We start from the raw sequence: 27,482 nt of genomic DNA, 5'->3' as shown, positions 1-27,482 counted from the left end.
TCTTATTTTTTATTCTATTTGTATTTGAGGATTAATAAAGTTTCTTGATTCTGATGAACATTCGTGCAAAAGTGGCATAAAGCAAAAAGCAGGAAAGCGTCTGAAGTATCCCTTCTTGCTCATATTAAAGCAACAGACTTGAAACTTTCAGTCTGTTCATTCACATAAACCTCAACGCTGTTCTGCTTCAGGCTCTGATTAGATAAATAAGAGCCCAACTACATTTAGTGGCCAAACTAAACATTTTCTGACTCTGATGATGGGAATAAAAGTCAACCCGTTTTTTTTTCTCTACACAATAACAGAAAACGTGACATGCAAAATTACGCTCAGAGTGATTTGTATATGTAGGGCTAGCCCCAGGGGCGAATGAAACGGCACATTTGAGAACTATAAGCTCCTTTCAGATGGGATCTGTCAGTGGATTCAGGCTAAACTGACGTTCAATATCATCCCTAGAGAGCAGTCACTGACTCGCTTAGACGTGCTGGAAAGTGCGACAGTCGGTGCACGTCTGTGAAGTTGAGTAGTTTAGTTTGCACCAAGTCTCGTCGTGCGTAAAAACTGACACCAAAACATCCCCGCGCCACTTTCGCTTCAGTTTCCCCAGAGTACAAGTGGCACGTACCTGGTTGGTGGTGTCCGACGGCAGGTTCTTAATGAGGATTTTCCTCCTGTTGCTCAGCTCCTGGCGAGTTTTGGCGAGCCTCCTCTCGATCTCGTCCGGCTCCAGGTCCGGCAGGTCGCGGAGGCAAATCCCGGACTCGGAGGGCTGCGCTGCCGCCGTCTCCTCATCCTCCGGCTGTCGGCTCTCGGGGCTGTCCATCTCCGGGGAAAGTGCGCTATCCCGGGCGAGAGAAGAGTGAACGCTCGGCGGCTGAATGGATGAGGCTGCCGCCATCTTGGGTAGCTGAGGGAAAAGTGCGAGGAAAGCGAGCGAGGGGGAGAGACAGAGCAGGTGGGAGGTGTGTTGGTGAAAGAGAGAGAGAGAGACGGAGAGAGGGAGTAGCTACTGTAAAGACAGATCGGACTGATTGCAAAAATACTTTGAGAGCCTCAGGTGAAGTATTCTTAAATATGTTTCTGACATGAGAAAGCATATGTTCATTTACTCATCTATAATAAACCCAAACAACCGCATCAGATCTAATCTTTAAACTTGTGCAAGCTATTGTTTTTGTGGTCACTTTTTTTTTTTTTTTTTTTTTTTTTTTTTGCATTTCCTTCAAGGGAAACCTCAACCCATTATTTTATTCCATTGTGCTTGATATTAAGCATGGAGTTGTTATTCTTATTGAACTTGTTTATCATGCCGGGCTGCACATCGGACTCCTGGCGACCCCAACCGTCTGCTGAACGTATAGGAGCTCGTTAAAACAAGTCCGCAAACATCCTGTGATCAGCACCAGTTGGAGGTTGCTTGATTTTTGCTGCGGCGTCACCGTTGTGGCGCACATCAATCCCTTAAATTAAACGACGAGCCTCATCATTTGTGTGAAGCTGAAACAACAAGAAGTGAATACATAATCAACCACGTGTTGAATCTTCACAACGTTTGCCCTTTACTCAAGCTGCAGTGCATTTTAAGACAAACCTAAAATAGTAATATATGCAAAACCTTGCACTGGTGACAGTAAAGAGACAGTTCTCATTTTTTTTTTGTTCTGCAACCTAATTAAAACATTTCTTCTTTTGTAAAAGAGTAAGACGGGAAAGCATTCAGTGGAGAATATCTCTAAACCGCCAGAGCTTTCCTGTTCCCCGTGTGCATAATGTGACCATGAATGGCTGTGCGCCTTCCCGTCTCTCTACCCAACTCATCCAGTGAATGCCAACGTAACAACCAAGCCTGCCTGCCTGCCTGCCTTCCTGCCCACCGTGGGTGGAAAGCTGCTCCTGGCAAACACAAGGGGAGCAGAGCTCCCTGCCGAGCCCTCACAATGCCCGCGTAGCTTCCGCAGGCAGCGTGAGTCGCTGACAGACACACACACACTGCATGCTCACACTCACAGGATGCATTCGCACTCATGCACGCACGCAAACATGTCAACAAGCACACATCAACCCACTTAGGAAATATTTAGAGCGCGATTATGCCGAGGCCTGTAAGAGACGGGGAAATCAACCTCCATGTTCTCTCTCTCTCGCCATCTGTGTGGAGCGTTTCTTGGCAGATTGAAGTCCAGACAATCACAGTTGTCAGTGGGTGAAAATGATCTTGCATTGCCAAGCGCCTGAACCAGTGTAACTGAAATGCAGTGACTGTATGTAGACAGTTTTTTTTTCTTTCTGTACGATCGCTTTAGTAGAGCTTAGTCAGTTTGGGCCAGGGTGCAGAGGCCGAGCGTTGCAGGATGAACGTTGTTTTTGCTGAAGACTAAAAATGCAAGTCACAGATTTACTGTACAGTATTTTTTCCTGCAAATCAAACGCTGGCAACAGATTCTGTACCACGGTGAATTATAGTGATCAGCGAGGATACATTTGAGCTGCAAAACACATGACACCAGACCTTTATGTAAAGGTTCTCAGTCATCCAGGTCATGATAATCCAGAGTTTTCCTATTCAAAACCTCAGCTTCCCATAAATCTCTCAGAACTGAAGAAGCTACTCGGATGAGTGGCCAAACATCTTCAAGAAATTCTACAAGTCCAGTTGCCTTCCTTCAAACGCCTTCTGTGAGAAGTGCAACAAATACTTCAGGATTCACTGCTCACAGGTTAAACCATGTGTGTGTGGTGACAACTTTGACAGCACAACCATCATTTATCAAGCAAAAATTAAAAAAAATAAGAATCTTTCCTAGACTTTTCAAGTGTGAGAATTACTACCTTTCATTCCTCAGATACTGAACCCAGAGCATCTTTAGGTTTAGTCTTGTACAGTTGACTGGGGGAAACAACTTAGAATTAGATTCTGGGGAAATTATGATGGACACAGTTTTTTTTTTTTTTAATCAATAAATAATAAGTTCCATGGACAGTTTTGTGCTCAACATGGTCCTGATACCTGCTACAAGCCCAAACTCAAGTCCTCCAGGAAATCAAACGGGTAAATTCGACTGAGCCAGTTTGTCCGTATACAACAAATACTACATTCGGCTACAACAGACATTCTCAAAACTCAGAGAGCTCAGGTTTGGATCTAAACTGCAGCTCCTACGGCGTCTGCCGACAGATTGGGGGACATGAATCACTGAACAGTGGTTGTGTGAAAAGACGGCGAGGACTTGCCTGTCACTTAGACAAGCTGATTTTGGAGACGCATGAATCACTCCACTAAGTGCTAAACAACGTTTCCATGAGAGAACAATTAATTTGTTCTCTCTGCCCCCCTGATGCACACACACTTACACGCCAACAAATACGCACACGCGTGTCACACAAACTATCTTTCATTTTTCAAAGCTTTTACTCATTTTTTATTTTTTATTACCTACGCTGAAGTCAAACCCCCATAATAACGGGGCATGCTTTGCCGAGGGGGAAAAAAGAGAGAGAGAAAGAGAGAGAGGTTCGTCACCCTCCATCTAGAACACAAGAGCCTCGCTGGTGCTTCAGTGTGTCAGCCAGTGATTCACAGCCGTTTGGAGTGGGTGGCAGAGAGGAGAAGAAGAAAGCGGGAAAACGTTCACTGCTGCTCGCTGGGGCCGAGAGTGTGAGGGCGTGGGTGGGCAGAGTGGCTGAACAGGCAAACCAGGCACCTGGGATGAGCTCAGTAGGCGTGAGGACGGGAGGGAAGGGGAGGGGGGAGGTATCGGGAGAGAGCGAGGAGTGTGTGAGTGGGGTGTGTGTGTGTGTGTGTGTGTGTGTGTGTGTGTGTGTGTGTGGAGTGGGGAGGGGGTTAAACCTAAATGGTAAAGTGGTTCATAGCGCGTGGGAGTTGATGCCGAGCACATCCACGTGAGCGTAAATTGTGTAATATAATTGCGCGGTGTGATTATGGATATCTCGTTCTGCAATCATTGCCAGGGATGGATGAGTCGAAAATGGTCCGTGGGCCGCCCCTCTGCTACTTGGAGGGGTGCTCTCACAAGTGAACCGCTGATTTAATGCTGTGGCGAGGCTTCCGCTCTCTTCTTATGGCACTGAGATTAAGGGACATGTGACCTACTAAAAACAGCTGACCTGAACACACGAGGACAATATGCACAAGAGCTCCCTGCCCAATTCATGTCCTAATTACAGTGGACCGTAGGCATACCAGTGACGCAGCGTGGCTACTTTTATGTGGTGACCAAGAGAGTCGGTATGGAGGGAAGTCCCGTTTGGTTTACCGTGCACCCTGCTTTCAAAGCAAACAAGTGTGCCCTTTTAAATATCTTGACCCCTCTAAAAGGCCGCAATTCTATTTGTTTATAATGTTACAAGAATGGAGAACAGAAACTGAGATCGTGTCTACAATATTTTAATGTAAGTTTTGAGTTGTCAGTTCACATTGGACTTATTTTAAGTAAAATCAAGTTCGATTTCACAGTGCTATAAGTCGCTTGCTTGAACGCAAGATTTAAAATGGTCACTCTGCTAAGATGCATTTAGGAAACTGGGACTCTGGACTGCACTAGAATATGCTGCTAGTGCATGTCTGCTGTACTAGTTGGCAGAGCGGAGACTGACTGAAATGACCCGAGGGTGCTTGGACACCGAGCTCAGTGCTCTAATTCACAGCGCTTCCCTGGCAGAGAGCAGCAGACAGCTCGAGAGAAGGAGAGGAGATAGAGGAGAGGAGATACGGTGACAGAGAAAAGGGGTGGGGGTGGTGGGGGACAAAGACAGAGCCGTGCGGAGGAGATATGAATGAATGCAGACAAACTGATAAGCTTTATGGGACACGGCGACAGGCGGACAGACGCGTCCAGAGCAGCTCCTTGTCTCGCTCGGCTCTCGACTCTGCTGAACTACTTCCCTGCCGCAGTTCAGGAAACTGAAAGCCCAGCGTGCCTCCAGGTAAAGGAGAAACAATTTACCTGGGTGCACTTTGTGACCTTCTCTTAAAATAGACAAAGAAACAGCAGCTATTCAGAAACAACATGTGCTGTTGTTCATTTAAATAATGTGTGAGATCTCAAAAAGGAGCAAACAAATCAAAGTAGCATCAGAAAAAAATAACAGAAAACCAGCCTTTCTAGTCCACATAAACCTTTTTTACATAAGCTGCATACAGACTATATATCTCAGTATCAGAACTACAGTATTAACTGAAGCTGTACTGTGGCCCAAACAAGCCCTTTCTCACACCTTAATAGAGAGTAAAAATAGGGGTAATGAAACAGAAGCAATATTTTATATAGTACCATACAAGACGTAAGCATCAAATTAGTTTAATTTCACTGCTTTTGGTTGTTTTCAAGTTAACTTAAAATGAAATTTATAGGTCACAATGTACACGCATACAGCGGAATTGATGTTTTCCAAATGTGCATTAGACAATTTAATCATAGATCTGTCACTCTCGTGACAAAAATATGATAAACACGCGAAATACAGTTTTACATGGCAGGTATGGGTTATTGTCACTGAATGCCATTAACCCTTTATAGGTCGAGGAACCACATTTGGTAACTTTAGTCATTCATTAATTTTCTGGAGTGGGGGGCTGGAGCCTATCCAGAGACAGGCAACCATTCACACTCACACTTTCGGCCAATTTAGAATCACCGGTGAATCTAACAAGCATGTCTTTGGACAGTTGGAAAAAGCCAGAGCACCCGGAGGGAACCCATACAGACAAAGGGACCAGTCGACCAGTGGATTTGAACCCAAAACCTTCTTGCTGTGAGGCAACCACAATCATCGAAGATCAAGGCAAGATCTCAGCTCGAAAGTGGTGTGCTAAGTCAACCTCTACATTAACTGTTTTATTAGGCACCACGAAGAAGAGGCTTCATGTTGTCTAATGTGATAATGTGTATGTTAACAAGTGGCTGAATCATCACTTATCTTCCAATGCCCTAAAATACATGTTTACATTCGTTTGACTGTGATTTTCTAAAAATTATTTTTTTTGAAAATTTTTGAAAAAACAAACAAAAAAATAACTCTTCTTATCCCCTACAATAACACTCTGGGATTGAACATTTCAGTTTCAGCCTTTAAAAGGTCACAGACATAAGCCACTTCTTTTAGAACAGACTTCTTATGTAGTGTAGTCTAATAAACATAAAGAGCTATTTAGTGCAGTTAATTAATGCAGAGAAAACACGTATCACAAAGAGTGTCTGCAGAGAATAAAGCAACAAGGATGTCTGGACTATAAGATGTTAATGACAGTCCTAAATCTTCAATGCCATAACAGCCGGTGATAAATTGTTATGGAACTCGGGTATAAATCTAAAACAGTGTACGGGTTTGAGCGAGCTAAACATCACCCAGACAGGAGTAAACTGTTGATGTTAAAAACTATTCATCAGCAGATTAGATCCACGAGTCACTATTCAGCATAACGGAGGAGCTTATAATGTGTTTTTTTTCTGGGCTGTTAGACAAAAATTGAAGTTTATAGCACGTAGTTCTAAGCTAGATTAGGTCTTGGAGACAGTATTGAGTTACCGGGATCGATTCTTGTTGGCTTTTTGACAGTATAACAAAATATAAAGGCAGGTACGCACAACTTTTGGTAAGTTTATTTAACTAGACCAAGTATTTGCACTCCTCTGAAGGTTCAACAAATGATTCAAAGCATCAGAGTTTCACACAAAACAGAGAAAACCCGATCAAACAGCAATGTTTTGCTTTGGTGTTTATTCAGGAAAATAACCCAGATAAGTAAGTGAACCTCTAGGATTACAAGTTAATTTCAAGGCCAAATTAGAATCCATCTGTTTAGAGTGTTTCCAATCAGTGTAATGAGACTCAGGTGTCGTGTTTTGTTCAGAATAATCAAGGATTTGTCTCAGTCTGATCTTCACAACACATGTTTATGGAAGTGTACGAAGGCACGGGACAAAGGCGCTTTCCGAGAACCTCGGAAAGGGAATTGCTGTTGCTCTTTAGGCTGGAAAAGGTTACAATCTTGAAATCAACTAATCCACAGTCAGACAGATTGTGAACAAATGGAGGAGATTTTAAAAAAACAAAAAAACAAATATCACTCCAAAAGCAAGATAATAGTATGAGAGGTCACAAAAGAACCGGGGGTAACTTCTAAGCAACTAAAGACCTCTCTTACATTGACTAATGTTAATGCTGATGAATCCACCATCAGGAGAACACTGAACAACAAGGGTGTATGTGGCAGGGTGGCAAGGACAAAGACCCTGCTCTGTAAAAGGAACATTTCTACCTGTCTGCAGTTAGATCAGCCACATGGACAAGACAGAAGGAATGGAAAATGTTTTGTGGATGAAGTAGAATTATTAGGTTTAAAAAAGAAGCATCATGTTTGCAGATGAAACTGCACTCAGTATGTTTACATGCATGTGAAATAAAAAGAACAAATGATTGCCTTAATCCGACCTTAACTGGACAACTTAAGCACATGTAAAATCTGAGTTCTCCTTGTCCGATTAAGACACCCAGATAATGCAATTAGCAATCGATTTTCTCCGTCATGCTTAATTGGACTTTAACTGGATAACGTGTGTGTGCATGCTCTACAACTGACGTGCTGGCGTATGTTTGGTTGCAGAAGAAGAAGGTAAACAGAGCAGGTAAAACAACCACCTGAGGGATGGTGCCATCTTATTTGCACCATAAGTAGTGCACACATTACGTACGACATTAAAAAAGCTGAGCTATTATCCATCTTCTTGTTGTTTGAAATGCCAGTCTGCCACATGAACGACTCTTGTTTATTATATCACGTATTAGGTCAACTGGAAAGGGGGCCGCATTAACTTGCTGAAAAGATACATATCGCCACCTAGCGTGGAGGAGGAAGACAGGACAAAAGTTATTAGATTTTTTTCCGTTGCATGTAAACTGGGATAAGGAGCGCATTCAGAAAGTTGAATTTTGAGCAGAGCTCAGTTAAGCTGTGCATGCGAACGCACTGAGTGTATCCCAGCAACGGACCCTCATCCCTTCCATGAAACACGGGGGTGGTGATGTCCTTGTTTGGGCCCATTTGCTGCTGCTCACTTTATATTTTCGGTTTGAACTTCAGCAAGTTGTCTTGATCTCCTCTACATACCCAAATGCATTGAATTGCAGCCATTTGATTGGCTGTTTAGCCATTTGTGTTAACAAGCAATTAAACGTGTACCTAATAAAGTGGCCAGTGAGTGTATTATGAGTGGCAAACTCTAAAAGAAAACCAAAGACCTCAGTCCAATAGAAACCAACACAGAACATCACAGAACTGAAGAGGTTCTGTTCTGAGGACCTAGCTAAAATTCCTTCAAGCTGCTGTAGACCAACAATCAGAAGTTACCAGAGATGTTTAGTTGCAGTTGCTGCTGCAAACAAGGCTTCACTTCCTTTTGAATCTCACATTTATGTACAAATGATGAATGTTCTTGACTAAACAAATACAAAAAGTATGACATTGATTATTAATATACAGTGATTCTGAACTAAATATATGCTGTTGGGCCATGGCTGCAATCTGCTATGCTAGATGATCTTGGTGGTGCCCCCAGGTGAATTTGTATCAATATGAAATACATTGCACTTAATATGTGTATAAATGTGTATAGTTACGATATGTTCTAATACATATGCTAAAAAGTGTGGATTAAAGTCAAGTGTGACCATTTTTTTCATTTTTACGTCTTGAGCAGCAGACTGAAATGAGGTCAGGGACTTTCCACTTGGACACAAACCGTTGACGCTGGTGTTCACGGTTGACTTCTTGTTTCAAAGGAAAGGAGCAACGCACTAAAATATAAACTCCCTCTCCCTCAGAGCAAAGGTGTCTCTCTCGCTATATTTCTGTGTTATGAAACCATGTTGCCTCTCCATCTGTGGTCGTTTCCCAGATCCCCTGGCAGGAAACACCATATGTACAGAGAGGCCTTATAAATAACTGATAGGGTCTTCCAGGCAGTACCACTGTTCTTCCTCCTCCTACAAAATGCTCAACCTAAGGCCAGCAGCTTCAAACATGTCGTTAAAATACACTGCCCTTACAAAAGTTAGATATATCATTTTATTCTTAAACGACAACTTGTGCAACAAGATGAGTTTTTATTCCTACAAAACCCATAATAATCCATTGGTTATTCTTCTGAATATAAAACATGATGTCAGTTTTGCTTTCCTCACTTTGGCAGAAAAGAATAACTGAACCAATACAAACAATTGATTTTTAGCCACTGAGTGATAATTGCTTTTTGAATTGAATTTTGTGCATTTTTTGTGGCTGTATCAGTGTCTATATGAAATATTTGCCCTTGGTTAGGTTGAGCCTGTGAATTAATTCATCCTAATTAGACTTCCAACAGGGTGGAGACTCACTCCCATCTCCTACTGGGCCCTAACAGCAGGCAGTTCTACATGTTGTGAAAAGAAATATCCTCCAAACAAGGCCAAAAAGCCTCTGAAGAGCAGCTTTCTGGAGCGTAGGTGGCCTAAATGTCCCTGCACGCACCAGAGAGAATAAAACAGACTGGAAAGTCATCAGACGATATTACGCTGCCGTCGGTGTGGACGAACACCGGACCAGGTACTGGGACAACAACACAGGCATAAAAACACACAAAATCCCCTGCAGATAATCCCCGGGCTTACTGTGCGCGGCGGTTTGCGGGTGACCTGCTTGGTGACCTCCTATGGGAAAAACAAAATGAGCAAAGAACAAAATTGACGACTGAAAAGAAGAATTAGCAACATTCACAATAAATTATTGGATAGTTTGTTCTTTAAATTAACGTTTCAACAGCCATTGTAAAAAATCCATTGTAATATCTGTAAATAATAATTACTAATGACATACTCATTGCTCTCTGTCTCACGCAGGGTGGATTCACCTGATATTTATCTACAAAGCCTACTGCATGATATTCAAATCTTATACGGTACACCATCCGTGCATCTTCTAATTGAAATTAACTTCAAACTGGGATCAAGCTCTGTTATTCAAAGTTACAGCACATCTTCGTTATCAAATCTTTCAAATCATGTGCTGCAGCTAGGCACTAAATTGAACAATGCATTTCAAGTTACATGAATATGATTTTGATTCGTGCAGCATCTTTGAAACTTCACTTAAATGCTCTTCTGTGCAGTGATTGTAACGTTTGCCTGAAAACTTCTCTCAGCTCATCATTCTCGCGTCCACAAAGCTGTGACCACTGTACCCTGTCATCCCAGCAATGCTAACTAAAAAAAGCACAGGTGTGCCAACAATGGCTCAGTTAATAGTTGCCAGTATGCAAAGCAGTATGAATATAAGCAGAAACAGTGGCTCCAGTTCATATGAGGGACCCAATGGAGCTTTTCTTTTCTTACAGGAAACATTTTTACTTACCGTTAAACAGGTCTACCGGGCGCCATCTTTGAGCTCTGTTCAAATGGTGGGGTAATGAGTTAGCATAACAAATGTTAGCAGTATTTAACATAGCATAGTTAGATAGGTTTTCCTTAGGTCCAAAAAGGACTTAAACATAAAAGTAAATAGACTTACATTAATCAGGAAGTCAGTATCACAACTTCAGAGTAATATCGTGTCTGGTTTCCTGGATGTGCTGATAGCTAACTGTTTGCTAACATGTTAGCCACATGGGAGCAACTCCATGAGAGGTTATGGTGTCTCATATTTTAACAAACTAATTATTAATGCAACTAAAAATTCTGTATGTGGTTTATTACACAAGATTTTGGCAGAATTTAGCTTTGTCAAGGTTAAACTATGTCACATCCATCAGGTGTTTAGCAGCTGATAATTAATGGGAAACACCTGTACTGATGTCACCTCACAGGGGCGTGGCTTAAAATGCAGAGCAAGTGCTTTTAAAGGGAAACTTCATCTTTTCATTTAAGTATATCACTGATTGATGGTATATTAAGACCGAGAAACTCATCAAACGCTTTTCCTGAAGAGCAAAGATGAATCTCAGTGTGTTGCCATCTTGGCTGACTATCAAACTCCTGGTCTAATGCAAACCAGTGGCATTTTGAGGAAATGGTGTTTCTGGAGCTTCGCATCATCTCAATTATTCCAGGTCGTGAGCTTGCCGTCATATAGGTTCAGGTGTTCAGGTGGAGCTAGGGAAAAAATTACAAACATCCTCAATAGCTTAAAGCCTTGAGTTAAAGTTAGTTCATGGTATGCCGTTAAAAGGAACTTATCTCAACTTTCTCCTGACCTAGCTGCTGCTAGCATAATGCTGCCTTCAAATGGGGTTGTTAACAGCTTCCGCTCCTGGTATTCATGAATGTGTAAGTAGAATTCTTCATTTAAGGTCTGTGTTCACATGCTCCCTGATGTTGATGTAGAGGTGTATGGTTGCTGTTTTATGGTGCTTCCTTTGTAACACGACTTCCAGTGTCCTACACAAGCTCATAAGTTTCACTGAAAGGCGGCAAAACACAGCAATCTTAGACCCAACTGTTGCAAGGAATTAATGGGTGGGTAATTGTGGCAGTTCTGATGAGATGGAAGAATTTGTGCAATCCAAAAAAAAAAAGAAAAAAAAAGGCATCTCTTGTTCTGCTGCGTCGATTTTGCTCATTGTGAAACCCCTGTAGGCAGCGCGGCGGCAGTTTGCCGATCTGAATGTTTCCGTACGCAGCAGATCATTAAAAAAAAAAAAAAAAAAAAACAATTGTAGCACAAACTGAGCGGGAATTAGAAGCACACTACACGGTTTAAGTGAAAAAATGGACTTTATCACATTCACATTGCAATAAATCTCAGTTTTGATAACTTTTTATATGATACATGGGGGGTGGGGTGGGGGGTGACGTACACATGTTCCTTCAGCACATTAATTGCAATTCAGACTGTTCTGTATACACACACATATATACTCGTTTAAAACAGCTGGTAAATACTGTTCAAAAAGCTCTCCAGGAAAAAAACAAAAATCAAATTTGGAGAAAAATAATTGTCCCAACACACAGATAGAAACAGAAACTGCATTTGATGTAGAGATTGTGCTACAAGATTGCTTTGATGTAAAACAACCAACAATACGTACCATTTAGAGTAGTGGCATTAAAATAACTTCCTGTGATGAAACACTGCAGGTGAAACGCGATTCACATATAGTCACATATGATCTTACGGCAATGCTAGTAAATGTATTTGCAGTCGCAGTGGAATATTTAACCCAACGGATTCAGGAAGTTTAGAATTTTGAGGAAACGGAAACTAAGAACAGAACCACTGTTTTTTTGGATCAGTTGTCAGATTATTTAACACGAGCGCAGATGAAAGTTAAATGAGCCAACGCCGAAATGTGCAAACGCAAATACTCTTCTAAAGTGTCAAACACACTAAAATGACTGTAAATGAATATGGCTGACAGTCTTACGTGGTAAACGGAACCATGGCATGGATTACGGCGGCAAACCCGAATCCACCACGGGGATGTTTGTTCTGGTCATTGATCGATGAAAAAGTTGCTCTTTTGTAAAAATGAGTCCGTGGAGAGATAAGCTTTCTTTGACATTTTTGAAAACACACAATACAACTTTAAAAACTAGAAGTCTCTTAAAAATAAGTGTGTATTAATTTTTTTCTTCTTCTTCCAAGTACTGACTTCCATCCAATATGGACCTAAAGAAAAATATACCTAAAAAAAACAAAAAAACAACATCCAAGGCATCAAAAAAATATAGTGAGACACCATGAACAGACAATTCATTATCAACCCGAGTATCTGAGCATCATTTGAAGCATACATCATGTCAACATTAAAAAAAAAAAAAAAAAAGGAGTGTACAGGACGTTAATAGCTATTTCTGATTCTGTATTTACACTTCATAGTGAATCTCTGAAGAATAATAGACATTTGGAGGAGGAAAAAAAAAAGAAAGAAAAGAAAATGATGCGATTTGAACAATCAAATCCCAGACTGGGTCGAGTGACTCTTCATCAGAATAAAAATAAGTGGATTTCTCAATCATAATAATAATTTTACCTATAATTCTCTAATACTATTTTTGAAAAATAATGCATTCAGTGAAATCGTTCCGGTTGGATAATCATTCATTCGTCTCACACACACACACACTCATTCTCCTTACACGCACTCAACAGTTAAACCAGAGACATCTAGAAAATACATTTGGAGTGGTTAACCACAGAGGAGTCGACAGATGTGGGGGGGTGTCCTCTGGAAAACAACAGCAGCATCTCTACCTCTCCATTTTGGGGCATCACTGTACAAATTCCAGCACGCAACCCTAACACGCACACACACACAGCATCCGCTCGGCCTCGCAGGCAAAAATAGGGTGAAAGAAACCGCACTGGTTTTTCTAGTCAGGCGGATATGGAGGACAGCAGTATGCGAATCCCTCAGGACCTCTGTGAGGGTTCCCAATTATCCTCGCACACCAAATCACTGGCGCTGACTCCCCTGTCCTTGGGAGGCTGGAGAAGGCCGGCGAGCACGAGCCTTCCGGATACAGACGACGTGTCCACAGTGAGGATGTTTTCAACTCAACTCGGCGCAGCAAGTTTTACCTCGAAACCTCCGGGAAAATCAGACAAGTCAGCCGAAGCACCACTTCCCCCAAAACGGTCCGACACATGGTCGGTTAAGGCTCATTGTTTTCAGTTTTTTCAAACGGAAATTTGTTCTTTTTTTTTTTTTTTTTTGAACGAGCCAATCAGGATTCCATTCAGATTAAATGTTACCGCTCCAAAAATACTCCTCGCTTAATGAAGACGCTGTTCACCGGACTATACACTGTGTGGCCACTTTAATAGGTACACCTTTACTGTAATGTAATCCAATAAAAACAGCCCTGCCTTAACATTTATCATTTAAAAACTATGAGTGTCTTTTTGGTGGCATTGTCAGAAATGGGTCAAATAAATGTTAATTATAAAAGTAAAGGTCTATATAAAACTAAAAGATATTTTTATTTCTGCTTTTTTTTTTTTGTCCAGCTGATTTAAATTACATACAGGGTGTCACATTAGAGTAGACTGGAGAGGTGTACCTAATAAACTGGCCACTGACTGGCGGCTAAGAATATGGTTCTGTTGAAGAAGAAAGTGTAAGTTAGCTCTTTATAATAACTTCACACTCTCTGTTGCATCACTGCTGTTGTATCGGAACATTGTTCAACAACAACAATTTTATTCCACATTTTTAGTGGAATGAAACTGAAAATAATGAGCCCCACATAAGATGCACTGGCTGCAGGAAGTGGGCCGAATCGTCTCGAGCACCTCGACTACCGTCTTGTCTGAATTAGCGGCGGCTGCTTTTTTCGTCCGTCTTGAAAATCTACCTCTTTAATAAATAGTAGAAAAATAATATTTTCCTCTTTTTTAAAGTGTTTGTCCTTGCATTTGTGTGAATCCTTGAAGCTTTTTGTTAAGTCCACAGACATTCAGGAAAATGTCCAGATACCATCCGAAACATCGTCGATGATGGACCAGCAGCCTTTGGACGGAGGCGGCAGGTTAAAGAGAAAAAAAAACAACAACAACAACAACTCTGGAGTGTCCACAGTTCTCCAAGGGGAGAAGAGCTGAAACCGTGTTAGTATCCCACTGGATCCAGCTCGTAGTCAGAAACGCAGTACTTCTACTCTGCACCACAGATCACTCACTTCTTGCCACAACTGGGTGTTTCAGGGATACAATCTATGTGGAGCTTGGAGTGGATCTATCGGCAAAATGGGCCCAAGCGTCCGCTGGTCTGTAGAATAATGGGCTGTAAAGTTCCAGTTGTGTCCTGGATTAGGCCTGTGGATTGGCTCCAACTGTATTTTTTTTTTTTTGTTTGTTTGTTTGCTCCTGAAGTTTGTGCTCTTGCTTACAAGTCTTGAATACCAAATTCCTTCAGAAAAAAAAAAAGAAATCCATGTGGTTATGCGTACTGAGCGATGCCTGGTAATTTTCAACATGTTCCAGGTTTGAGCAAAGGTGAGACGTGGCGACCACAAAGAGTCGCCCAGAAGTCCCAGCGGCAAAGTGCCACCGCGGCTCCGAGTCCGTCCTTCCATCCATCCATCTCAAGAGTACCCACTGTGTGCTGTATTAAGCATTTTGTTTGTTTTTTTTGTTTGTTTTCTTTTTAAAACCGTCTTTAGTGTAAAAATCCCCAGCGGTTCCATCCCCGACAGGAGGGCGAATGCCGCGCCGAGGATCAGCACTCGGCGTCCACACTGTGCACGGTCACGGCGGCTTGGAGGTGGTGCGTGTGCAGCGGGTGGTGGTGCGTGTGCGTGTGCCGGTAGGGGTGGAACTTGTGGCTGAGCAACGCGGCCGTCTGGGGTGGCGTGTCCAGGTCCAGGTCGTCGTCGTGGTTGCCGACGTCGACGCCGGCCGACAGCGGGTCGTTGTTTCCGGGTGGGTTCTCGCTGTCCTCCTGTGGGCTCATGGTGCTGTAGCCTGGATACAGAAATGCAAGCAGAGGTTCCCGTTACTGGATTTAATATTTCAAAGCTGCTTCCCTCAAATAAATCCCTCAAGTTATTCCCCAGGTAAAATCTTCTCAGCTTGTACAGTCAGGCTTTAACCTAGGGCTTGCCAGAATATAATACAAATGGAGTCATGAGAATATGCTCAGCATGCTCATGAAATTGGAGACACATGAGTCACTCAAAGTAACATCTAGAAACTGAATGATTGGTGGGTCAGGACCAACTGACACTATTTTCCCAGGGATATGGGCAGAGTTTGATCAGTACGATCAGAGGGTGGAGCCAAGCGGAGCCATGACACTGATGACCCAACCACACTTCAACCTGACTCACTTGTGTTTTCGTTTGATAACACTAAACTCTGCTCTAAATGCACTAGTGACGTAATGTTATTATATTATACACTCAAATTGTTATTACACACAAAAAATTACACTTGAACAATCATGTTTAATCAAACATGTTTCATTAACTACCTGAAATGTCAGAAAACATCCTTGGAAAAAATGATTTGACATGTATTAAGTGTTTTTATTTTGGCCAAAGTCCCATCCGCTCACGGAGAAGGTTGAGCTACTGTAGCCTCCGGCCACCAGGGGGAGCTCTACTCGCTTTGGCTTCACTTCAGAGGATCTGTTCCGCTGTCCATCTTTATGCAGTCTATAGCGAGGACACTTTTAAAGTCTAAATTACTTCTAATTGAGATCGACCGTAATTTTTTTAAATTAAATTAAAATGTTAAATTAACCAGTTTAACTTTTTAAAATGAACCACTTAAAAGTGTCTGACAACAGCAAGAACCTTTCTTTCAATCTTTAAACACACTAACATCTTGTATTACCATGCTATAATGCTAGCAGCACTCTCACTTTAGAAGCCAGGAACAAGCTGGTGACGGGCACATTTGTTAATTAAGTAATTTATCAATATTCAAAACTGTATTAACTAATAAAGTAGAGTATACTTGAACATAACTATTAAGTTTAAAATTGGTTAGAAATAGCCACTTAACTGATAAACTGATGTTTAATTGTATATTTCCCCAGTTTTGAAATAAGAAAAATATCAGAACGTAACAGGAAATCTGCTATGTAGAGGAGAATTCAACATCCAAGCTCTGGTAATAAAGCAAATGTGTTCCAGTTCGGTATAACTGCCATGCGCTGATTGAGCAGAAATTGGAAAACACATCGTAGAAGCAGCAACTCGGCAAATGACGCCCTCCAGCCAGAGACATTCAACACATTCGTGTGGGTACGTGGCAACTCAGTATTTCTAAAAAAGCAGTACAAGCTATTTAATGGCACGCCGACAACTAAGCATCGCCTCCGGACATATCAGCTCCTTCTGTTTGCAGCTCTCTCATGCAATTTGCAAAAGGGACGCACTCATATTTGTGACTGATTTCCAATATGTCGTGCGCATACATTTGCCCCGAGGAGGCATAAGCCAACATGGCTGTTAGGATACGCTGTAAGTGGAGCAGCGGGAGGGCAGGGCTGCCGTCATACAGAAAGGGGATTAGTGGGTCAGAGAATAAGTAAATCTCAGATTAAATATTAAGAGGCCGTAATGAAAGGATACTAAATATGAATGTTGCATTGAAACGGCCATACTTTACATACTCTTGTATTTGATAGTTTTCACCCTTTTATCATGTTTTAAGAAAGTTTCCATCAGCTAATTTCCATAAATCCTTACAGGTTCATTCAGTTGGCTTAATTTTTTTCCTAAACTCGAAGGTTTATGTGAGGCTCTTCATATACTGTGTGTGTGTGTGTGTTTTTTTTTTTTCCTTCTTTGAGGCCCACGAAATGAACCCATTTTCCTTAATTCCTTTTTCGGCATCTTTTTCAGCTCCTGACACCAGCAACATGCTACAAGATGGAGCATCAGTCTGTTATTACCGTTTAGGCAAATATCCCTGTAAGCATGAGCGCCTCGATGATTATATTTATAGAGAAATCCCTGTCAGTTTGGATGATGAAACGTTAAACCTCCGGAGACACTGAAGCCGGTGATTTGTGAGCGGCGGCGCGCAGGCTCGAAGGCGGCGGGTTGGGAGTGTGTTTGTGTGCTTGATCCTGTGTTCAATTTATTTCCCAGTGACATTTTCTATCCTATTGTTAAGATGTTTAACCCATAATATAAATAAATCTGATCCCTCGCCATTCTTTTTCGGGGCTTTGGCAGTTCGAAATCTTCCGAAACTTTGCTTAGTGTAGGCGATATCCCCGAGCAAATGTTAAAGAGCCCCAGGCCCGTGTCAAATAGTTCACACAGCGTCTATGCTAGCAGTGGTGCTTTAAGACAAATGCTTACGTCACCAGGCGAAAACGTGGCTAAGATCGTGAGAAAATCCTGCCTAATTTTGAAATCTGGTCATATCACCCATTTATAGAGGACAGAGATTCGAAATCTTAACAGCAACACTTGAGCCATTTAACTTAAAGATGAACCTTAAAGTGTAAGTGGGCGAAAGGTTGAATACAAAATCCAAAGGCAACCTGCAAAGTCACCTGTATATCCTGTATAATATAGAAGGTATTGCACTATACACCAATAAGGGCCTGTGGAACCCATAGAAACAACACACCGTTGTCAGACATCATAGGACACCCTACACAACATTAGGAAGGAGGTCATAATGTTATGCCTGATCGGTGTACCTTCCACAGCGAATCAGCATGAAAAATAATATGTCTCACTCAAGTCCTCAGCTGGAGTCCAACTTAGTTTTCTCAAACGTTTCCTACCCTGATCCAGGCCTGGGCTTTGAAACCACACAACACTCAGCGGAGAAAGAGGGAGAAAGAAGGAGAGTCAAGTGGGATGAAAGAGAGGAGGGTGCCAGAGTGAAGGAGAGAAGGAAGAGAGGGATTAAACAAAAGACGGAGGGATGGAGACTTCAAAGTTCCACCGTGTGGAAGGTGCCAGCTCCTGCAGAGTTTATCCCTCTTTCCCTGAAAGCGAAGAGCTGGAGCTTCGGGTAGATCTACAGCTAACTGTGTCCTGTTGACAATTTCCAGCTGCACCAGGTGAGGAACTCAAATCCCCCTTAATGTCACGAGATGAAGAGAGACAGGGTAAAGTAGCATGTTATTGCACCACGGAGACGCACTCTAAATGTCTTATTAGGACTTGACTAGACAGCCTGAAGATGAGACTAAATCCTGGATACAAATCCCGGCAAGCTATTCCTCCGGATAGAGGAATAGGAATAGTTGGACAAAATGAGCTTGTTTGCTTTCTTGCAGAGAGTTAGACGAGAAGATAGACACCTAACTCGCATGTCTGAGAGCTGAAACTCAAGCCACCACCGGCAGCTAATTAGCTTAGCTTAGCATAACGACTGGATACAGGACACCGGCCTTTAGCTGCAGATTTACATTAACTGCACTTCCTCCAAAGAGTCATTACATTATCTATTTTAATTATAAATGAAATGCACAATATATACTAACAGCACCCTCCTTTAATTCTTTAATGATGTGGAGTTTATTAACTTCTATAACAGTAGTAAAGCTGGAAATGATCGTGGCCATTGCGCAAAATACCATTTACATATAATAATACGTGTCTGCCCCTATAAATTAGGATGTATGTAGTGGTTCAAAGTATAAACATCCACTCAACAATCATGGGGTATATGGATCAGAGCAGGAGATTATATGTCTGCATGCAGCATTCATGATTAAACAGGAGGTTGTAGCAGCTGCCTGGAAGCTAATATTTCCGCTCGAATCAGTGACGCCAAACAGCACTCAGATTGTGCGTGCGTCACTCACTTAATAGACTTAATGCTTTGATGTTTTTCCACGATCCTCATGCAGCGTGCGTGAGCCGCCGTTCCCCCTCGGCGGTACGAGGGAGCGAATAATGGTAGGAGGACACCTTTGACCGAGCGGAGAGGAGGAAGCAACTTCGAAGCGTCAACTTATGAATTTGTTTGAATCCCTGCCGGAATACAACACCCCCTCTCCCTCTCCATTATTTCAAGCTCCCCTCTTCGCCCTGCATTTCCCATCTTTCATCATATTTGCATCTCTGCGCTTCCAGTCCGTTTTTTTTTCTGGTTTCGCAAGCCTCGTCCGGTTTTTCTCCCTCCGGTTGCACAACAGGTGACGGCCGTTCCCGTCCATGCCCTGCTCTTCACTGCTCTTTCTGCAACCCCCTTTCAATTCCCTGCGCTATTTTCCGACTCAAGCAAAGCGAATTCAGATGCCCTTCACAAATAAATGTGTTTGACACGTCTTGCTCAAAATCAAAAAAATACTTCAAAAACTGTTTCTCTGACAGGATCACGCAATAGTATTGTAAAATATGTTAAGCACAAGACGTTAAGTCCAGAAAACTAAGACTAGAATATGTGCGTGTGAAATCATTTTTAATCAAAAACAAATGGCGTCCATTTTGCCTCATTGTTGATTTTTTTGTATTAGTTTCATTCTAACCCTCTCTCGTCTCTTCATATTCATCCTCTGGCATCATCAGTTATGCAACAAGTAACATCGATGCTCAGTGCCAGGCGGTGGAGCGATGCCACGTGTAGGTGGTAGGAGCTCATGTGGGTGAAGCCGTCCGTCCACGTCGAGTGTCAGACTTGCAAGTTGCACAATCAAACATGAGCAACTCTTTCGCGGCGAGCAGCGAGAGAAAATGAGGTTCGAGAGCTGCAAAAAAAAAAGAACCGCGGGCCAGGAGGACGTGAGTACTGCCAAACAGCTGAGCGCTGACTGTGGGATCGGTAGAAAATAGAGCCGCCTGGGGAATAATAAAAGCTTGTCGAGGAACTGAAAGGTATCTGATGAGGCTTCTAATGGTGAAACTTTCTTTTCGGGTCCTGTTGCTCGTCTTAGTCTGGGTCTCTGTGGCAGGTGTGGAAGAAATGTCATGTAGATATTGATTGATCCCACATCCTTACAAATAGTGTTTCTAAAGTGGAACTGAAACCATCATGATGAAAAACATTAAATATAACAAAATACATATAGAATATATATATATATATATATATATTTTCTCTAAAAAGTTTTTTTTCTCTTATTTTTTAAAAAAGATATGTATTCCACCTTATTCATTTTTATTTACACATTACTTTATGTATTTTCTTTCATGTTATAATGAAATGAGGTGGGTAATTTCTATTATGAGGCAAAACAACAGGCAAAAAGGTGACCCCTTGACATTTTTGAAGTGTCTCCTTCATTTTCAGCAGCTTTCTGCCTCAGTAGATCTCCTTCCAAGCTGCCATGTTCATAACGCTTTGGTCAACAATCCCCCTAAACCTGTGAGCTCCTCGGAAAAGGAAGAACCAGACTCTTGATCTGAGAGGTTGTTATTGAGCCATTAAGGCTCTATTAGAGTACCGTGGGACAGAAACGCCGTGGTGCAAGCAACTTATACTGTAAAAAATCACCTCCCAAACACTAGTCGGCGCTGTCTCTCTTTTTTTTTTTTCAGGCAATTTGAAAATTCCGGAAATACTAAAGTTGAAACATGCTACAACCAAGAGGACCAATCACAGCTCTTGTGGCCTGCGTTGCCGTGGCGCGTAGTTACATTTTTAAGCATGTTTTTGGGGCTTTTTAGCCTTAAAATTGAAAGTGCAGTAGAAAGAGACAGGAAATGAGGAGGCAGAGAGTGAGGGAATGACATGCAGGAAAGGCCGCCCGGTGCGGGATTCGAACACAGCCCCTTCTGCGTCAATTTAACGCAGAAGTCTAAACCGCCTATTAACATGTGGAGTAATATTTCAATAAGCCAACACGATTCTGTTTATGTCATTATTTTTCAAGTTCAGTTTTTCAGTTCACACTGATTCTGTAACTCGTGAATGATTCACAAACCAGATTATTTTAGACTGACCTATCTGTTGTGTAACAACAACATGGCACCGAGGCAAATATCATCTCCATTTGTTAGAAGTATTTTATGACAACACACCCACTGACTACCAGCTTCCTCAAACCGCCCGGTCTCTTAGCTTGACCTGGAAGCGGTGACGTGTTCGAGCAGCTTTCAGGGTTCAATTCATAACAACCAGGAATTTCTATAAAATGTGATAAAATCCCACCATCGGGCTCTCTGGCTTTTTCGTTTCGCAAACCCCTTAATCCGTATGCTACACGTGTGGTGCCTTACCGTGGTCGCTCTCAGTGCCAGACCGCCCCCAGTACCTCCGCCTCCGCTCAGGAGTGTGAGTGTGCCTCTCGATCACGGCGGCTATGAACCTGGTGTTACTGACTGAAAGGGAACAAGGGGACGAGAATGTCAGCGCAGAGACGCGGACACCGGGGCCGTTTTTTTACGTGAAATGTTTCCGCTCATGCTAAAGGGAGGTAACGGTTTGCACTCACTGATCCCTCGGTCCTCGTGGCTGTCCTCGTCCCTCTCGTCTCGTTCGTTGTCGAGGTTTGACATTCTCACCGACATTTCTGAAGGACGGAGTTAAAGAGGAAGGGAGGAGGTTAAAATTAAAATAAAAACAGAGGGGATAGTGATTTATCACAGGTTATTACACGTTACAGGTATGTTCAGTTCACCAAACACAGACATTAAGCCAAGGAAGCAGAATAAACAGAGGGAGGAACACGCCGATCAGGCATAACATTATGACCACCTTCCTAATATCGTGTAGGTCTGGTCTAAGTCTAAGTTTCTCTACAAGATGGACGATGTTATTCACGTCACCTGTCAGTGTTTATAATGTTATGCCTGATTGGCGTACACAAGCCCTCGTTTTATGTGCAGATTGAGTTTCTACGGGACGTCTGACAAACGGGCCTCAAAACCGCCACTTCCGCTACTTTCGACCTCGCCTCCCGTCCGCGTACGTGCGACTTCACGGCCCAATCGATCAGTGTAATGCCTCTTGATGACGCCGACACTCTCTCCAGCCTCTCTTCCAAGTTGTTTACCAAACTATCAGACTGAAAGTGACTCGGAACGAAGGGTTTTAATGAGGCCGTAATCGTGTTTGATGTTTTTGTCAATACGCCGGAGTAATTACACAAATCATGCGGCCGCGGCTGCTGCTGCTGCTGCTGCCGCGTCGATGCTAGTCAGCTGTTTAGTTTCGACAGCGCTCGCCGCAGTGCTTGTTAATCACCCTGCTTTGGAACTTTTTTTTTTTTTTTTTTCCTGTGGTGTTTATAGAAACCGCGCCACATAAATTAACAGTGACAAGGTTAATATAAACATTTCTTCTCGTCCTTTCTGTGCTGAAGGAACAGGAGCAAGTAATGCATCATGTTATAATTTCATTTATCTGTAAAATACGTGTGTTTTTGAGACGAAGCAAACATTCGAATCCCTCCCGTTCATGGTTCCTACCTTGTGCAGCCAGAGGTGACATGTGCTGGTGCGAGCGCCTGTGGATCTGGTGCCTGTACGCGTACACCGCCAGCACCAGCACCATGATGCATCCCATGATGCCCCCGGCCACGGGACCCACGGGGGCGCTCTTGATCATGTTCAGAGACGCCACCTCTTCGTCTGCGGGAGGAGGAAGCGGCAAGGAGAGAGGAGAGGCAGAACATTGTTTAAAAGGAGCCGCGAAAGGATTTCCAGCGGCTCAAGAAGAGACAACACGACGAGCCGCCATCAAACAGCCCCGGCTCAGGCTCTAACCCCCCCCCCACCACCCGCTGTGACGCCGCGGCGCATTTTATGCTTTGCGTCTATCTTCTGATCAGTGTGAAAATGCCACGGAAAAAATCATTTAACTGCAGGCGGGCGGACGGCTGTCTTTCTTGAGAAAGCTGATAACAGAACTAAAGGAAAAGAACTGCAGAGACAAAATAAATCATAAATATGAATCTACTGACAGAACTCAGTAGGTTACAGTCATCGTTTTTTTGACTTTTGATTTCTTTTGGCAACGCTTCTTTATTTCTTTACTTGCTGGTTGACATTCTACGGTGGATTGAGGAAAAAAAAACATCTCAAAATGGTGGAGCCAGTGTAAATCACTGACTTCACACTGACCAATCAGGCATAACATTATGACCACCCTCCTTATATCGTGTCGGTCTCCAAAGCAGTTGTGACTCTGTGTCTCTGGGCCTTCTGAGGGCGTCCTGTGGTGTCTGGCAACAGGATGTTGTTAATGGGGGGGGGGCTTTAGGTCCTATGGGTTGAGGGGAGGGGCCTCTGTGAATCATCCCACAGAAGCTTGATCTGTTTGGGGCGTAATGAATTTGGAGGCCAGGTCAACACTTGGTGCTGTTCTTCGTGTTTTTGTTTTGAGTTGTTCCTAATCTGTTTTTGTGTGTGTGTGTCTGTTTCAGGCTGCATCCTGCTGGGGATGGCTGCTGCCTGTGCAAATAAGGGTGTCAGTTGCATGGGGTGGTCTGGTCTAGGTAACATCCACGCAAATACCAGGTGAATTGTCACAAGGTGGCGACTTCTCCTGTCAGTGGTCATAATGTTATGCCAGATCGGTGTATTTTCTTAATGTGTACAAGTTACAAAAAGCGTCTTAAGTCTAACGCCAATAAATGGTATTATTATTACAGACAACAGAAAAGATTTATCTCCTTGGTGTGAGCAGCTCACCTATTTGTCCGAGGCCGTCCGCATACGGACTCTTGGCTCCAACTATGCCCCCAAAACACTCCTTCTGCAGGGCGCAGTACGGCTTGTCGAGATGAGTCTTACCATCACTGTCCACCATGCACCACTCGCAGTCCAGGACGCCGAAGCAGTCACTGAAACACGGTGCAGAGAACCAAGGGGTCACGGTGAGATTCTTTTAGAGCAGAACTTTTAGAACTTTTATTTTTTTCTATATTTTCTACACTCCTATTTTGATTCTTAAGTCCACCCATATGTGCACTATCTATGACTGCTGAATATCTCTGCTGCTTGACAGTGAGTATTTCCCCTTTGTGGGATGAATAAATACATATCTTAAATAATAAAAAAGACTAGGGTATTTTACTAACTACTACTCAGAAAAGAAAGTAAATCTACACAAAATGACAGTTTAGCCTGTAACATTCCATGCAAAGCGCAATTCCTATTTATTACCACTAGATGGCCCTGTGCATCAATATCAAATCATAGTTGGATTCATGACCTCACTGTAAACACACCCTATAACTCATGGTAGATTCAAGTGTCTGAGATAGAAAACGACCGTCTAAGAGTGTGAAGGAAGGAGAGCGCACACACCAGCGTTGGCGCGGTGCTGACAACCGGAACAAAGTGGTAAAACAAAAGAAAGTGAAGCTCGTAGCTCCGACGTTGAAAGTAACTTTAATGAAAACACCGCAGGCATGACCGACGTTTCAACCCAGAGTTCTTCTCCAGGGCGCATGTTTCCCCACATGTGTGGGTTTATTGAATACATCTGCGGACGTGCAACAAAACGTCTGCAGCTTAGCCTCCGTACCTGCTGGTGTAGCGCTGGCTGCAGCGGGTGTTGATACACTGGGGCAGGGTGTCGTGCAGGCTGGGATCAATAACATTTAGGCTGACCGGCTCTTGGTGCACTTCGCAGCTGGGGTTCCTGTTGCAACAACACAATGGCAGAACGGCCAAAAAGGTCATTTTCTCGGGCGAAACACAAACAAGTCAACGGGGAGCGGCCGTTTAAATCCTAGCATGAAGTTTCGTCACGTTCGACAAAAGCGGAAACGGCAAAACTGGCTTCAAAGATTTAAAAAAAAACAAAACATAAATAAATAAATAAATCTCTGAATCTGCACACAATCGCTTCAGCGTGCACGCAAGAGAAGTTCTGAAGAGACAAAACATCAATGCAGCCTGACACGAAGCACAAAGAGAGAGAGAGGAAAAAAACTGTGAAAAATGATAATTGCACGTCTTCCTGAAATAAAGGAGGAATTGGCATTTGAAAAACATTGACATGCTGTCAAAGACTGCTGATGGCTGATGAAAGGAGGCGGGTGAAACAAGAGGCGGAGGGAGACGTGAGGGAGACGCCGTGAGTGACGGACGGATGCCGAAAGTAAAGGACAGGACAGGAGGCAGAAGGTAGGGAAGTGATGAGCGATAAATAGAAAGTGAGGAGACACCCACAGACGTTTACGCAGGAGGAGGCTGAACAAAAGCCCCCGAAGTGTCTGTGAAGGGTCCGCTCACGTCCGCAACTTAAAATTACAGTGACAGGAATATGAAAGGAAGTGGAAACGCGGTAAGTGGGTGCGTTTTAACGGCACATCTGAGGAGAAACAAATTGAGTTTTACAAGTAGTTTACCTGAAACTCACTGATTAATGTTCTCCAGTAGTGTTTTAAGATATCACATGTTGATCAAAATTTGAAGCTGCAAATAGTTTAGGAACAGGAATGCTCACACACTCCAATGCTTTGTACATATGCAAATCTTGAATATATATATATTTTTTTTATAATTGTACGTTATTTATTTCAGCATCCTAATTATCATTTTGTAAAATTATTATTGATTAAATATAATATAATGTGTTTATTTTTAATCTTAATCATTTAATCACATTTTTTTTTACCTGTCTTATACCTGTTTTTCATTTTACTAGGGGTTTTCAGTTTTTTTTTTTTATTTGGTGTTTTTTTAATGAGCAACTGAGCTACTGTGACTAAGTAATTTCCCTTGTGGATCAATAAAGTCCATCTCAATGTAACCCAGCTTCACCATTCTATTTTTTATTTGCATCTGTAATCATTAATAATATCAATTATAATCCCTAAAGGACCATGATGGCAGAACTTTATACAGTTTATTTAGTTTAAAATTGTGTGTTTTCATATTTATTGTAGAAACACAATGCACATAATCACATTAACATCACATATTTTCTTTCCTTCCACAGCTACTGTACAATGTCCCTGATATACTGTGTATTCTCATAGATATTTCACAGACTGGTCATATTTATTGTGCACAGTAACAAATTTGCTTGCACGTGTGCAATCTCGTACACGTAGATCTATGTAGGGTTATTACACATTATTAAAATCCTTCCTGTTATTTTCTTAGCTCAGCTCTTCATGCAGATTAATGTATCTTCTCCTCTATCTTATTCCAGTGCTGCTGTGTCGGCCTGAATTCCTCCTACAGGGGATCAATAAAGGTTCTCCTCGTCTTATCTTGCATCGTGTAGCAGCCTTAAAAGTGTTTCGCGTGATATAAGATCCAGATAGTGACAGCTCTGACTTTCATCTGGCCTTTTATTTTAAAAGGACGGACCACTTTCAAGTGCTCCTGAGACGATGGGAATCATCAGACGTAATATGGCTACATCACTATTTTAACAAGCTAAGAAACACAATCAGGAACTATTTCATTTTTTTTGTTTTTTTTTTAGAGCCGTTCAAGTTTTTACCCAACTACCTCCAAATAGTGTAGCAGCCATAATACTTCTGTCCTCCTCTCAAAGGCTGTGGCGCTCTCTTCTGGATATTTCCCTGTTCTGCATTTACTGTGTGATTATGTAATCTATAACTTGTTTGCATACAGGCTGAACCGGGTTCTCTGCAGCCTTTTGTATTTTTGTCATGTAGTTGGAAATTCAAAGAAACGATTGTACTGAGATGCTCCAGACATTTAGCACCGACCTGTTCTCAGCGTTGGTGAGGTTGCCAGTGCACTCATTGACCTCCAGGGGGCACTCACACGGACACTCGCACTCGTTCTGCTCCATTCTGCACGGAAAACATTCAACAGGCCAGTGAGATGATACAGTTTACCTAATAATCAAACAATGAAATTATGGGAAACAAAACTCCATTCTTCAAAGTGTGTTCCGTCTTCTATCAGCGAAGCATGAAAAAGCCTGAGAGCTAAACAGTTAGTCCCTGAGTGACAACCTGTGGCAGTTGAGACAGAGCCGGTCGACCGTGCTGCACGCGCAGAACGCCAGAGAGTCGCACGTCTCGTTGACGATGCCGGCGAAGGCGTTGGTGCCGGGGATTCTGGTCAGACGGTACTTGGAACAATGGCTTCCGTGGACCAGGTTGGTGAGGTCCCCCTGAAAAGGAGAGGAC

The 27,482-nt window shown here is 42.6% G+C and overlaps 2 protein-coding genes across 3 annotated transcripts in view; both read right to left on the bottom strand.

Annotated features, from left to right (window-relative positions):
- Positions 1-1,196, bottom strand: part of raver2 (ribonucleoprotein, PTB-binding 2) — an 86,793-nt gene extending 85,597 nt beyond the window's left edge. For both annotated transcript variants that reach the window (XM_047587654.1, XM_047587655.1), the window contains exon 1: positions 629-1,196. In XM_047587654.1, the coding sequence (XP_047443610.1) occupies positions 629-901 (273 nt within the window). In that variant the 5' untranslated portion in view covers positions 902-1,196. The remainder of the gene's footprint in view (positions 1-628) is intronic.
- A 10,551-nt stretch (positions 1,197-11,747) lies between these two features.
- cachd1 (cache domain containing 1) overlaps positions 11,748-27,482 on the bottom strand; it is a 92,119-nt gene continuing 76,384 nt past the window's right edge. Inside the window, exons 20-27 of the mRNA XM_047587549.1 lie at positions 27,306-27,466; positions 27,054-27,140; positions 24,887-25,003; positions 24,049-24,200; positions 22,825-22,986; positions 21,849-21,926; positions 21,634-21,735; positions 11,748-15,457 (exon numbers count right to left, since the gene is read on the bottom strand). Coding sequence (XP_047443505.1) covers positions 15,213-15,457; positions 21,634-21,735; positions 21,849-21,926; positions 22,825-22,986; positions 24,049-24,200; positions 24,887-25,003; positions 27,054-27,140; positions 27,306-27,466 — 1,104 coding nt within the window. The 3' untranslated portion in view covers positions 11,748-15,212. The remainder of the gene's footprint in view (positions 15,458-21,633; positions 21,736-21,848; positions 21,927-22,824; positions 22,987-24,048; positions 24,201-24,886; positions 25,004-27,053; positions 27,141-27,305; positions 27,467-27,482) is intronic.

The sequence above is a fragment of the Mugil cephalus genome, chromosome 6, assembly GCF_022458985.1.
Source record: "Mugil cephalus isolate CIBA_MC_2020 chromosome 6, CIBA_Mcephalus_1.1, whole genome shotgun sequence".
Lineage (NCBI taxonomy): Eukaryota > Metazoa > Chordata > Actinopteri > Mugiliformes > Mugilidae > Mugil > Mugil cephalus.
Note: the sequence above shows the minus strand (reverse complement) of the source record. Positions and strands in the feature narration are given on the sequence as shown.